General features: G+C 43.2%; 1 protein-coding gene across 1 annotated transcript; it reads right to left on the bottom strand.

The window, feature by feature from the left end:
• Positions 1 to 1,781: 1,781 nt before the first annotated feature.
• LOC118395416 (uncharacterized) lies at positions 1,782 to 7,476 on the bottom strand. Its single transcript, XM_035789216.2, has 2 exons — positions 7,354 to 7,476; positions 1,782 to 5,939 (listed from the first exon to the last, which is right to left on the bottom strand). Exon 2 carries the CDS (start codon positions 5,923 to 5,925, stop codon positions 4,885 to 4,887), a length of 1,041 nt encoding a protein of 346 aa, XP_035645109.1. The 5' UTR covers positions 5,926 to 5,939; positions 7,354 to 7,476; the 3' UTR covers positions 1,782 to 4,884.
• Positions 7,477 to 14,896: the final 7,420 nt, after the last annotated feature.

The raw sequence follows: 14,896 nt of genomic DNA, 5'->3' as shown, positions 1-14,896 counted from the left end.
TGGGATTGTTATGAAATAAATTAAAGCTGAAATAAATAATTCTCTCTACTATTATTCTGACATTTCACATTCTTAAAATAAGGTGGTGATCCTAACTGACGTAAGACAGGGAATTTTTACTCGGATTAAATGTCAGGAATTGTGAAAAACTGAGTTTAAATGTATTTGTCTACGTAAACGTCCGACTTCAACTGTATGTCCCTCTGTGCATCATGTGTGACTTCTAGGAAGATTTGAACCCACTTAACCCCAATATTTCTCCAAGTTTTCACCATCATTGTAAAGCCCTATTTATTTGGTTGCTTTGACAAAGTTATTTCAGAAGTTATTTTTTATTAGTGATTCACTCTAAGGAACCCTCATTTTAAGGTCAACCCTGTTACGTGAGCTGAACTCTTGTTTTAATATGGTGTAACTATATTTTTCTATATTTCATCTAATAGTCAAATTAACATCTAATAGTCAAATCATAGTGTAAAAGCATCACAAGGGGATTTATGGCTGATTTAAGATGAATGTGTCACCCCTGTTACCTTATTTGGCACTTAATAGTCACTATCATATTGTTTTTTATTTAACATCTTGAGATGGGAAAAGTGTTATTGTTATTTTTTCATCCCCATCAAAATCTGTCTGTCAGCATGTCTGTCAGCATGTGATGTGTATTTTTTTGGTACGGGCTGCGTCTCAATCTATCCCATCCTCCGATGTCGGCCTTCCACGTCTGTGGTGGAAGGTGGCAGAGCTTCGGCGGGGTTTATCAGACCAGGAAACATCCCAGAAATCTTTCTTCTCACGAAAACATCTGTAGCGTCCCAACTCATATGATCCCTGTTTGGAAAGATAAGACTCTCATGAGCATGATGGTGTTTTGCTCTACAACCCCACAAGGCGTCATGGGACTCATCTGAATGTGTCCCTGTACCGGGACGAAAAACTTAATGGAAGTGAATAAGGCATTTCCATGTGAAAGGTATATGGGTAATTACACTAATTATTGTTTTTTTTTAATGAATTTTCTTATCTCTCTCAGATATTGCACAGACACTTCAAATACATAACTCCTTTAGATTTATTTTTGACTGTTTTTCCATGTCAGAATCTGTTAAATCATGTGTTTATATGGGCTAATAGCAGTTAGGCCAAATTCAATGTTTCATTAAATAATTTCCGAAATATATTTTGATACATAAAAATGAAATAGCTAAATGATCCTTGGTATGAACATCTTAAAAGAATTCCATATGTTAGCTTAGTAGAAACCCAGTCCCGGGCCCTTAGACTTTAGTTACAGTTACTGAAATAAAACAGATCTTGGTAAGCAAGAAGCTTCCGTGAGTTTGGCAAACACAAAATTGCAGAGATAGAAAAGTTCGATAAATAGCAAGTTAGGTTCTCCATGTTGGCTCCATGTCCAGCACTGGTTGTGTGACTTCCACCGGGGCCCCTTAGACTTTAAGGAGTTAAGTTGAACATGTGAGTTATCAAATTAGATTTACACTACTTAAAAGGCACCTAATTGGTGGGAACTACCCAGGTTTCAGATAAATTGATCATTTATTTACTTTTGTAAAACATTATTCTATGTAAATAAGTTTTTATTTAATTTGAATAATGATATAATGGTCAAACAATACAGTATAGGCTGTTGTTCAAAGTGTGGTGTTGATGTTTTCACGTTAGAAACCAGAATTTCCCGGTCATTGCTTTTGGAATGTTTTGAGACTGTTATTGATACATTCAACATTTTGTACTAAACATTTGAAATAAAAAACAACTCATTAACTAATCAATTATTTTATTATAAACATTTATCTCTCCACACACACACACTTATGCCGTGTTCACGTGCTTGTCGGAACTAGGAAACTCAGACATTTCTGACTTGCTAATTGTTTGAATGCAGCACGCAGTGGCAACCTGTCATTCAGGGCAGGTGGTGCAGAGAACCACCTGTTTTGAGACTCACCTGTTTAGCATGCATGTGATAACATGCTGTTTTGCATGTTATTTTGGCATTGATATGTGTCACATATCAGTTTGCAAACAATGTAAATAAAATTAATTGTTAATAAATCCGCATACAAAAATGGTCTCTTTTTTTGCTTTCTTGAGCAAGGCAGCTCCAAAATGCAGGTGTTTCAGCCTAGCTCAGTGCAGTCTGTGGTGGTGGGGCAGCCAGCGGAAAATGTTCTCTAGTTTCGGCCTTGATTAGCTCAGTGTTCTGTCACTCATGGGGACAACACATCACAGCAAAATCTACGGGGAGAGCTTGAAAATTCAAGCCCCTTCGATGCTGCCATAGAGTTACATTATAGGTGCCCATCCAAGAAGGCTCAAGGTCATGGGCCACAGATAAAATGACGTCAAATCACGTTATCTCTACCATAGCTTTGATTGGACTGATCATGACAACATCATACTTTCAAGATCTTAGTAGCAAGCTAGCAGTCATCATCATGAATCAAGTCAATAATCGACTTGCAAATCCTTTTCAATCCTTGTCATATGAAAAGAAATTATGAAGAGAAATTATAGATAAAACTCAACGGTGCTCATCGGCCATTGGACATTAACATTACACAACAAGTTGGAATTAGACAAATTCAACAATAAGTGGTTTGGAAGGAATCAGTGGCTAACTGCGAAGCAATCACAAGCCTGCTACTCAGTGTAGTGGGTGGGTAGTCCAAGTCTCAGTTTAAGGGTTTATTTTCCAAGCTTAAAAGGATAAACATTCAATATGGGCCTTGCTGTCCAGCATGACGTCTGCCGCAATCAAACAACTGGAAATTCAGAACTGGGAAATGTCAGACTTCAGTGAGTTCAATACAACTGGGAAAACGAGCTCCAACAGGGAAAATACGTTTTGAACAGTCATTAAACTCGGAATTCCAAGTCGGGAACTTGGGCCTCTTTAGAGAGCTCCAACCTGAAGATCACTGGCTGGCGTAATGATTCAGATTTGTTTTTCCCCCAGTTGTCTGAAAGCACCATACATTCAGAGAATGCCAGACTTTGATGACAAAATTTACCCACGAAGGACCACCCCGCCACCTTCCTGTTCCAGTGATCACAGTAGAACAGGGTGAGTCAAAAAATGTATTGTATGCTGCTGCATAAATTATGTAATATGACAGGGAGATATGTATCCTGCAGCTAAGAAAGTAATACTAAGTGTATGTTGTGTAGTAAGCTGTTCATAATTTAGCCTACTGTTCTGACTTGTTGGTGCACACGTAGCCTATAGCCTGTTTTTGAAAAATGTCATCATAAAATATTGTAAGAGCTTTCATTGTCTGCTTATAAGCTGTCTTTATTTATCCTACGGTTCTGACTTGGTGTACAGGGAGATTACTGCAATAAGTGCCCATGTTCTGGATTATGTCGCTGTACATTTCAAAAGTGCTGAACAAATAGTTGTATTGACTACGTCCATCCTTGCTCGCTCATTAATGTCTGAATCGAAGTTACAGATTCCCTTTCATCCGCTTGTCGTCCTCTTATGCCATAGTTTGTACATCTTAATTGTCTGTAGAAACCACATTTGTTTAAGCAAGTCAGCCATATCAGCTATGTTTTTTTTAAGTCAGTAAATGAGGCTGAATTAACTGTTTTGCTGCCAGACAAGGCTCCGCTGATAGCCAGGTGTAGCAGTGGTATTGTGTTGGGACTGCTGGTGAGACAGATTTATGTAGGGCCCAAACAGTTGCGGTCACCGTTTTCACCGTTATAGTGCAATTAATGTATTGTTTAGTGTTGTGTAGTGGCTTTGCTGGCATGCATCTACGAAAACATTTTTTGTTTTCCCCACTAAGATTTACAATGACTACTGGCAGCACGTGTATAACTACAGTTTCCTAGTTCCGACTAGTGTGGCAATAACTATTGCAGGTGTGAGGGCATTTTCTGTTGAACCTTACTAATGCTTGTGTACTAAAATATCATTCTTTAAGCCTAGGCATTGGGCTTGAGATGAAAGAAAGTAACTCATATAAGATAGAAAAGTGTGTGTGTGTATTAATAAGCGGCCCGATCGAGCTGTTCTGTGTGTGTAGAATGACCCCATGATACCTGGGCGCTCAGCCAAGATCTGACAGAAACGCACTGGTTCCTTTTATCTTAACTGGAGACAGAGGAACGTGTTATATTCTGCACACCAGTAATAAAGCTATTCATCTATTTGGAGCCTGTTTCTGGGCAAAATATTCATGTTTTGTGTGTGTGTGTGTGTTCTGTGTGTGTGGCCAGTACGACCATACATAGAGGAAGTATATCTGGAGTGACTCCCTGTCATTCTGGCTCCTGTTGTCCTCTCTCAGTTGCGAAAGACTGAGGCAACCTTTTCACCCGGTTTCCTCCCCTCACACACACAAACACATACATAGGATCACGTGTTTTGCAGATGCTTGCTCAGGGTAGTTTGAATATATAAATGTTCCTGTACTCTGTACAGGAGGCTCCCACTCCATTTCACCTGCGTGGGTGGTGTGACCAGCCTCCTGATTATAATACGTTTTTAATCAAAGTAATACCTTGATTGATTGTTGACTTTTCCTCTCCTCATTATTAGTTAAAGGTAGCAATTCCACCACACAGGTGAAATGGTTGGGGAAAAATAACAAAATAAACGTGGCAGGATGTGAAACATCTGAAAACAAGGCCCTTTATCTAAATAAAAACATTCATAATTTCCTACAATATATAATGTATGGGGAATATCGAAGACACGATGTCATACCCATGCCTAGTATACATTTGTAAGAAAATAAATCATTCGGTTAGAGATCTTGGATTTGACCATTAGAAATGAGGTTAAAGAATAATTATGTGTACGATGCCTCTGTCGAAATGCGCGTTGGCCAGGTGGGAAACGTCTTAAGACTATCCAGTCTGCTCCAGGAGCTCATCCAGCTCCAGATTACGGATGATACTGATCAACCCCTTACTGATGCGATAGGTGTGCTGGGGGTCAAAAGCATCTCTGTGATGATCATGTTGGGTCACGTAGATTCTGCCCAACACACAGTCTGACTGCATGCTGATAATGATCCGGTCGATGTTGCTGTCGTCATTGTGTCCTGTGTAGTTTTTGCGGACATAACGCGGTATGTTCCTAGACCCAGGGGCATGGAGATTGCCCACTTCGTAGTATGGTAATCCCTGGTCTGGTAGCAGTTGGTTACATAGGCCATCATGCTCCTCTATTTTGTCGAAGAAGCGGTGGAAGCCAAACACCTTCTTCTCAGGGTTGCTCACTGTCATCATTTCACCCTTTTTGTTGAATTTGATGTAGTTGTGGGCGAACCAGTGAAGGAGATGGAGGCCGTGTCTAGGTGGAGGTGTACCAAAGCCAGATGACTCGAGCTGTCTCATTTCGTTAAGTGTGTCCATGGAGGAAGGACAAGGAAGTGAGTATCCAGTCTGCTCCAGGAGATCATCCAGGTCCAGATTACGGATGATACTGATCAACCCCTTACTGATGCGATAGGTGTGCTGGGGGTCAAAAGCACCTCTGTGATGATCATGTTGGGTCACGTAGATTCTGTCCAACACACGGTCTGACTGGAGGCTGATAATGATCCGGTCTATGTTGCTTTCGTTATTGTGTCCTGTGTGGTTTTTGCGGACATCATGCGGTAGGTTCTCAGACTTTGCAGCATTCAGATTGCCCACTTCGTAGTATGGTAAGTCCTGGTCTGGTAGCAGTTGGTTACATTGGCCATCATGCTCCTCTATGTTGTCAAAGAAGCGGTGGAAGCCAAACGCCTTCTTCTTAGGGTTGCGCACTGTCACCATCTCGCTGTCGTTGTTGAATGTGACATATTCATGGGAGAACCAGTGAAGGAGTTGAAGGCCGTGTCTGGGCCGGGGTCTACCAAAGCCAGACGATTCGAGGTGATCAATTTCGTTCAGTGTCTCCATTGTTATGATGTTCTCTAGGAAGGAGGGAGGGCAAGGTAGAAAAGGTGGAAAGATGGAGAGAGAATAAGAGTGGGTTTTGATTGTCAAAGAGTGCTAGCAAAACATTTATTGAACTGTTCTAAGTGAAAGAGGACACACACTTTTCTGTCATTTTCTCTACAGAGTGGTCCTTGAGAAAATGGGTTGCATCCTCTTCTCAACACGACAGAAACACACACTAACTACAGGTGGACTTCACCCTTATGGTCCTTTTGCTGTTCTGCCTATCTGCCCTTCTATGTAAATCTGAACAATAAAAGAGATATAATCAAAGGTGTCTGCAAAAGCAGGACAGTCAAGTTGCATCTGACTGTAAAACTAGAGGAGCAGTGTAATTTCTCGTGACCATTCATAGAGGCCAGGAGGTTACCAGCTTAGGTGTACATGCCTGAAGGCAGCAGGCCCACAGGTTCAGGAAATGGTGGGTACCCCAAGTCAGGTGGCCGAGACCCTAGCAAGGCGGGAAGCCTAGGGCCTCACAAGGCAGGGGACTCATAGCCAGCTACTACTAAGGCCAAAAACTGCTGGAGACTAGGAGCCTAACTCGGCATGAGACATACAGTAGGGCCTAGGACTAGAACAGGACACTATGGGATGTGTTTCAAGTTTTATTGTCACATACACAAGTACATTGAAATGCCTTGCTAACTTTCTTCAAATCGAACGAGGGACTGTGGACCTATGGAACAGGTAGCCTAGTAACTGGACAGAAGACAATCCGATAGGGTGAGATGTTTTTCATCATCGATGGCAGATCAGTATTGGGGTTATGGTAATCTGAGTCTAGATCTGTGGGTAATGTGAATGTATCCCAGTTGGGTTACTATTTATTAATCCACATATAATTATAAATAAAAGTCCCAATGCAAAATCCCCTTTCCCTTTCATATTTTAACCATCATTAAACAGATGATCACGTGATCAACCTTCTGAGCCTGAAATGTGTCCTCAAGAGGAATTTGCATTTCAATACAGACTTCTCAGCTCGCACAAAACGTTCTAAGAATCATAAAGCATGTGTAGAGTGTTGTTGTCCTATGGTTATTTATCAAACGTCCTTCCCTGGGAACGTTGAAGGATAGTGGCTTGGCTTTGGTACATTATCAGCACATTTAAGGAACTTAACAAAACAAAAAAAATCTGGCAAGGCGTGCTTGTAAAACAATTCGAAAACATTTAGGCCTACATTGTTGTCTTAAATCAGTCAAGCCTCATTGCAAGATAGCATCTTTGAGCAAACCTTGAACGTCTTGTCCAACTAGTCTAATAAAACAACCAAGACTTTCTGTCACCAACCAGCTTACTTCCTTATGTCCATCATTATGCAGATGACATGTTTACAAATTGTACATTGAATGCAAATACATATTTAATAAATGAACAACTTACCTATTTTGAATGAAGTATATTCAATGTTTTTGAAGTGGTAATATGCTGGGCTGCTATGGAGTTACAATTGTATAGCAATAGTTTCACTTTTAGAATGTAGACGTGTCCTAACCACTCCCCAAAGTTCCATGGGCAAAAAGCCACGGCTATTTAACACTATAATCTCCTAATGTTATTTTGTAAAAATGTTTTTTTGTTGTTGTTGCCAACTCTCAACTAAAATCACAGTTCATCAGTATGCTTAGTAACACAATATACAAACTCCAATCTGTTAATTGAATCTGAAAATAATTCCAATACATGAATTGAAATGGCTTGCGTTCAACTGTCCAAAATGAAATTCAAGCCGGTAATCACAATACATTTCATAGAATGATGAAAACGATGAGCAGCATGCCACCCTTTCCAAATCTTGTAATCATTGTAAAGCGACCACACTGTGTGGTTTGTATTTTTCATCAATCCCCTCTAGGAGAGAGTCCCCGGTATGTCAATATATACACATTAATTTAGAATCAACTCAGTATTTAAGTCATGAGTCATACTTTCAATGCCACATATTCTTTAGATTCAGAGATGTCTCTGACGTAAGCGGTACATGGAATGCTGAATGCCAACCTTTTGTTTCAATCATTTAAAATCTTGTGCCATTTCCATGTCACACAGTCACAAAACTTGACCTGAAAGAGGACAACTGTACTAACAGGTTCTTCGTTGTCACACGGACACATGAGAGAATCAATGCCTCAGGGAAGGTAATGCAAACAACATATTTTGCATTGTCTGCCCCGAATCATTCATTCATGTGTCAGTGTGACAACGAAGAACCTATTTGGCAGAATAAGGCAACAGTGTAAAATCATGTTTAATTCCAGGACTATAAACAGCATTTTATCAACACAGAAGGTAGACAGTGTTATGCTTGAATGTTTTTAGTTGAGCTACATCTAATGACAATGCTTTCCTTTCAAATTACACAACTGGGATTGGTAACTATGGGCGTTTACTTAACGCCTCCTGCAACACCCAAATGTGCAAAGCTGCTGGTTATAAGCGCAGTGGTGTCTTTCTAAAAACTTGTTTTGCGAAGAGGTGCTGAAGGGGAAAGGTATGTATTCTCAGATTAACGTGTATTCCAACGTCAAAAATGTAGTCGAGGAAATTACTCTCTCCATTTCATGATGCGTCTTTCCACAAGAATCCTTTTTTGTCCAAAAAATATCATATCTTTTTATAGAAAATATCCTGATCCTGTATGTAAAAGTAAGAGTATGTCAGAGAAATTCTACGGGAAGAGAGACTGCAGATTCTTTCAAACAACAGTTTTGTCTACGCAGATTAAGATAGTTGACGTTGCCACCGTTGTCTGTTCCCTCCAGCATGTGTCCACACATCTGAACTCTTGTCGGTTGTTAAAGCAGAATGTCACAAACTGCAGTCGTGTCCCAAAGGGCTCTTATCTGTACATCCAGACTTATGACTAAGTCACACGACAAACTTGTATCAGTAAAAATACTAACATAACGTAATAGACAATTCTCTAAGTAAAAACAGCATAGTGTGTCAAATTAACAGTATACTATGTAATTCATATATAATTTTGACACTGCTTCCGGCTCATGTACCTGACCAATGACACTGCTTCCAGAGAATGTACCTGACCAATGACACTGCTTCCAGAGCATGTACCTGACCATTGACACTGCTTCCAGAGCATGTACCTGACCATTGACACTGCTTCCAGAGCATGTACCTGACCAATGACATTGCTTCCAGAGCATGTACCTGACCAATGACACTGCTTCCAGAGCATGTACCTGACCAATGACACTGCTTCCAGAGCATGTACCTGACCAATGACACTGCTTCCAGAGCATGTACCTAACCAATGACACTGCTTCCAGAGCATGTACCTGACCAATGACACTGCTTCCAGAGCATGTACCTGACCATTGACTGCTTCTGGCTCACACTGGTAGAGCTCTACTTGCACATCATGAACTCGGGCCTGAAAGAAGAAAAATAGTTTGAAAAAGTTCCATTGAAAATACACAAATAAACTGTTCACAAAATGGAGCAAAAGCTACACATTTCTCACTGCAAATATCAATTGTTTTCTTTGACGTATCTGTGATGCGTAACGGCACAATCCGCAGCCGGGAACTCAGTTTCACCATCAATTGGTGTCAATAACGTTGAAAATGTTGCATTTCACGTAATAAAGATAATCAACAAGCTTAAGAAGTTTAGGTTTGGTGAAAAATGTATGGGAAGTAACGTTACCTCTGGGTGCATTATAATATGCCTTGTCCCTGTCATAACAGCCCATAAGACAGAAGCCTATTTCCTGTTTCAGTAGTGTGAAGCAACTTGATACACAAGTATACCCCCTGGACAGGAAGCTAGTCTATCACAATGCCTTACCCCGAATCCATCTGCTTAATGTGGGTGTTTTAGGCAGAGATACATTTGGTCCCACTTTTTAGAATCTTTGGTATGAATAAACTGGGTATCGGAACTCAACCTTCCAGTCTCATGGCCGACACTAACCCCAAGGCCACTGAGTGGATTGGTGCGTTATGCTTTAAATAAACAACATCCGTTGCATATTGTCAGCTGCTGTAACTCAAAACGGAAGTTTTAGGTTTCTCCTTCAACGATTTCACCTTGAAATTAGTTGTTTGAGGACAATCTCTTACTGAAACTGTCTTGTTCACTTTCAGCAAAACCATAACTTCCGAGTTGTAAAGGGGTGGCCAGCCACATCATTTGTTTTAAAAGCCTCCCATGACAACAAAAACTATCCCAACGACTACATCCAGTAATAGTCTCTTATTGCTTTAGTTACGATAGCATAACACAGTGATGCTACTACAATTAAGGTACAAGCCATAATCAAGGGGTATACACTGAGTATACCAGACATTAGGAACACCTTCCAAATATTGAGTTGCCCCCCTTTGCCCTCAGAACACCCACAAATCGTTGGGGCATTGACTCTACAATACAATATGTCGAAAGCGTTCCACAGGGTTCCACATGTTGACCCCAATGCTTCCCACAGTTGTGTCGAGTTGGCTTGATGGTCCTCCACCAAAAGGACATTCTTGATACGCACGGCACCTACTTCCACAACGTGTTCAAAGGCACTTAAATGTTTTGTCTTGCCTATTCACCCTCTGAATGGCACACATACACAATCCATGTCTCAATTGTCTCAAGGCCTTCTTTAACCTGTCTCCACCCATTCATTTACACTGATTCATGTGGATTTATCAATAAGGGATCATAGATTTCACCTTGATTGACCTGGTCAATCTATGTCATGGAAAAAGCAGGTGTTCTTAATGTTTGGTGTTGATGGTGATGTAGTTGATGGTGATTTAACCTGATAGTGATTATAGTTTATATAGTTTATATAGCTTCGCTCCACAGGTAGTATCACATTTTCATTTCATTTCATTACAGCACAACGGTTTGATTTGCTTGATCGTAGCTAGCTACATAGCTAGCTACATAGCCGTCTTTGTATCAAAGATAATTGTGTAGTCTAGAGCGATTTTCTAGGTTAGCTAGCCAGCTATTGTTGTTCTTTTAACGCAACGTAACGTAATCAACACTGCTAGCTAGCCAGCTAGCCCCCGAATAGCTGCACTGTAGAAACTATTACACTCAACGGAACGACTTGATTAGTGTAGTGTCAACAACGCAGCCACTGCCAGCTAGCCTACTTCAGCAGTACTGTATCATTTTAATCATTTTAGTCAATAAGATTCTTGCTACGTAAGCTTAACTTTCTGAACATTCGAGACGTGTAGTCCACTTGTCATTCCAATCTCCTTGCATTAGCGTAGCCTCTTCTGTAGCCTGTCAACTATGTGTCTGTCTATCCCTGTTCTCTCCTCTCTGCACAGACCATACAAACGCTTCCACACCGCGTGGCCGCGGCCACCCTAATCTGGTGGTCCCAGCGCACGACCCACGTGGAGTTCCAGGTCTCCGGTAGCCTCTGGAACTGCCGATCTGCGGCCAACAAGGCAGAGTTCATCTCAGCCTATGCCTCCCTCCAGTCCTCGACTTCTTGGCACTGACGGAAACATGGATCACCACAGATAACACTGCTACTCCTACTGCTCTCTCCTCGTCCGCCCACGTGTTCTCGCACACCCCGAGAGCTTCTGGTCAGCGGGGTGGTGGCACCGGGATCCTCATCTCTCCCAAGTGGTCATTCTCTCTTTCTCCCCTTACCCATCTGTCTATCGCCTCCTTTGAATTCCATGCTGTCACAGTTACCAGCCCTTTCAAGCTTAACATCCTTATCATTTATCGCCCTCCAGGTTCCTCGGAGAGTTCATCAATGAGCTTGATGCCTTGATAAGCTCCTTTCCTGAGGACGGCTCACCTCTCACAGTTCTGGGCGACTTTAACCTCCCCACGTCTACCTTTGACTCATTCCTCTCTGCCTCCTTCTTTCCACTCCTCTCCTCTTTTGACCTCACCCTCTCACCTTCCCCCTACTCACAAGGCAGGCAATACGCTCGACCTCATCTTTACTAGATGCTGTTCTTCCACTAACCTCATTGCAACTCCCCTCCAAGTCTCCGACCACTACCTTGTATCCTTTTCCCTCTCGCTCTCATCCAACACTTCCCACACTGCCCCTACTCGGATGGTATCGCGCCGTCCCAACCTTCGCTCTCTCTCCCCCGCTACTCTCTCCTCTTCCATCCTATCATCTCTTCCCTCTGCTCAAACCTTCTCCAACCTATCTCCTGATTCTGCCTCCTCAACCATCCTCTCCTCCCTTTCTGCATCCTTTGACTCTCTATGTCCCCTATCCTCCAGGCCGGCTCGGTCCTCCCCTCCCGCTCCGTGGCTCGACGACTCATTGCAAGCTCACAGAACAGGGCTCCGGGCAGCCGAGCGGAAATGGAGGAAAACTCGCCTCCCTGCGGACCTGGCATCCTTTCACTCCCTCCTCTCTACATTTTCCTCCTCTGTCTCTGCTGCTAAAGCCACTTTCTACCACTCTAAATTCCAAGCATCTGCCTCTAACCCTAGGAAGCTCTTTGCCACCTTCTCCTCCCTCCTGAATCCCCCTCCCCCCCTCCTCCCTCTCTGCAGATGACTTCGTCAACCATTTTGAAAAGAAGGTCGACGACATCCGATCCTCGTTTGCTAAGTCAAACGACACCGCTGGTTCTGATCACACTGCCCTACCCTGTGCTCTGACCTCTTTCTCCCCCTCTCTCCAGATGAAATCTTGCGTCTTGTGACGGCCGGCCGCCCAACAACCTGCCCGCTTGACCCTATCCCCTCCTCTCTTCTCCAGACCATTTCCGGAGACCTTCTCCCTTACCTCACCTCGCTCATCAACTCATCCCTGACCGCTGGCTACGTCCCTTCCGTCTTCAAGAGAGCGAGAGTTGCACCCTTCTGAAAAAACCTACACTCGATCCCTCCAATGTCAACAACTACAGACCAGTATCCCTTCTTTCTTTTCTCTCCAAAACTCTTGAACGTGCCGTCCTTGGCCAGCTCTACCGCTATCTCTCTCAGAATGACCTTCTTGATCCAAATCAGTCAGGTTTCAAGACTAGTCATTCAACTGAGACTGCTCTTCTCTGCATCACGGAGGCGCTCCGCACTGCTAAAGCTAACTCTCTCTCCTCTGCTCTCATCCTTCTAGACCTATCGGCTGCCTTCGATACTGTGAACCATCAGATCCTCCTCTCCACCCTCTCCGAGTTGGGCATCTCCGGCGCGGCCCACGCTTGGATTGCGTCCTACCTGACAGGTCGCTCCTACCAGGTGGCGTGGCGAGAATCTGTCTCCTCACCACGCGCTCTCACCACTGGTGTCCCCAGGGCTCTGTTCTAGGCCCTCTCCTATTCTCGCTATACACCAAGTCACTTGGCTCTGTCATAACCTCACATGGTCTCTCTTATCATTGCTATGCAGACGACACACAATTAATCTTCTCCTTTCCCCCTTCTGATGACCAGGTGGCGAATCGCATCTCTGCATGTCTGGCAGACATATCAGTGTGGATGACGGATCACCACCTCAAGCTGAACCTCGGCAAGACGGAGCTGCTCTTCCTCCCGGGGAAGGACTGCCCGTTCCATGATCTCGCCATCACGGTTGACAACTTGTGTCCTCCTCCCAGAGCGCTAAGAACCTTGGCGTGATCCTGGACAACACCCTGTCGTTCTCAACTAACATCAAGGCGGTGGCCCGTTCCTGTAGGTTCATGCTCTACAACATCCGCAGAGTACGACCCTGCCTCACACAGGAAGCGGCGCAGGTCCTAATCCAGGCACTTGTCATCTCCCGTCTGGATTACTGCAACTCGCTGTTGGCTGGGCTCCCTGCCTGTGCCATTAAACCCCTACAACTCATCCAGAACGCCGCAGCCCGTCTGGTGTTCAACCTTCCCAAGTTCTCTCACGTCACCCCGCTCCTCCGCTCTCTCCACTGGCTTCCAGTTGAAGCTCGCATCCGCTTCAAGACCATGGTGCTTGCCTACGGAGCTGTGAGGGGAATGGCACCTCAGTACCTCCAGGCTCTGATCAGGCCCTACACCCAAACAAGGGCACTGCGTTCATCCACCTCTGGCCTGCTCGCCTCCCTACCACTGAGGAAGTACAGTTCCCGCTCAGCCCAGTCAAAACTGTTCGCTGCTCTGGACCCCAATGGTGGAACAAACTCCCTCACGACGCCAGGACAGCGGAGTCAATCAACACCTTCCGGAGACACCTGAAACCCCACCTCTTTAAGGAATACCTAGGATAGGATAAGTAATCCTTCTAACCCCCCCCAAAAAGATTTAGATGCACTATTGTAAAGTGGCTGTTCCACTGGATGTCATAAGGTGAATGCACCAATTTGTAAGTCGCTCTGGATAAGAGCGTCTGCTAAATGACTTAAATGTAATGTAATGTAATGTTTTGTTCACTCTGTGTATATCATTTGAAAACGCGAACAAATTTGCCTTGAACTTGTCGCGTAATAACAACATTTTGAAAAACACGAAAAAGGTTATGTAGAGATCAAGTTGAAAGGTTTTTGTTTACTCTAAGATATTACAAACAAATGCTTAATTACTTCATCAAATCATCATCATCATCATCAAATGTATTTATAAAGCCCTTTTTACAGCCGATGTCACAAAGTGCTGTACAGAAACAGTCTATGTTATGGAAAGAGCAGGTGTCCTTAATGTTTTGTGCACTCAGTATATGTTGTGTATACAAGCTTATTTCCACAGAAAACTGCAGAGGGAAGCAGCACCACCCAGTCAACCATCAGACTCCATAGTGAGACACCTCACGGAGGATATTCAACCATATTTGCAATCCAAGGACTCAATATCTTTACAGTAGAAGCTAACAAAACATACAACCTGACAAGGTGCACACTGATCAGTAAAGAGAAGAGAGGCTACCATTCTAGAATGCTCCCTTCTTTCTGCACGGTTCTCACAGTGAGAAACAATAGGATTACAAGATACCCTCAGAAGTCTACTGTGGAGAGAACACTT

Source organism: Oncorhynchus keta, chromosome 16 (genome assembly GCF_023373465.1).
Source record: "Oncorhynchus keta strain PuntledgeMale-10-30-2019 chromosome 16, Oket_V2, whole genome shotgun sequence".
Lineage (NCBI taxonomy): Eukaryota > Metazoa > Chordata > Actinopteri > Salmoniformes > Salmonidae > Oncorhynchus > Oncorhynchus keta.
The sequence above is the reverse complement of the archived record's forward strand: the minus strand, read 5'-3'. Positions and strand labels throughout refer to the sequence as shown.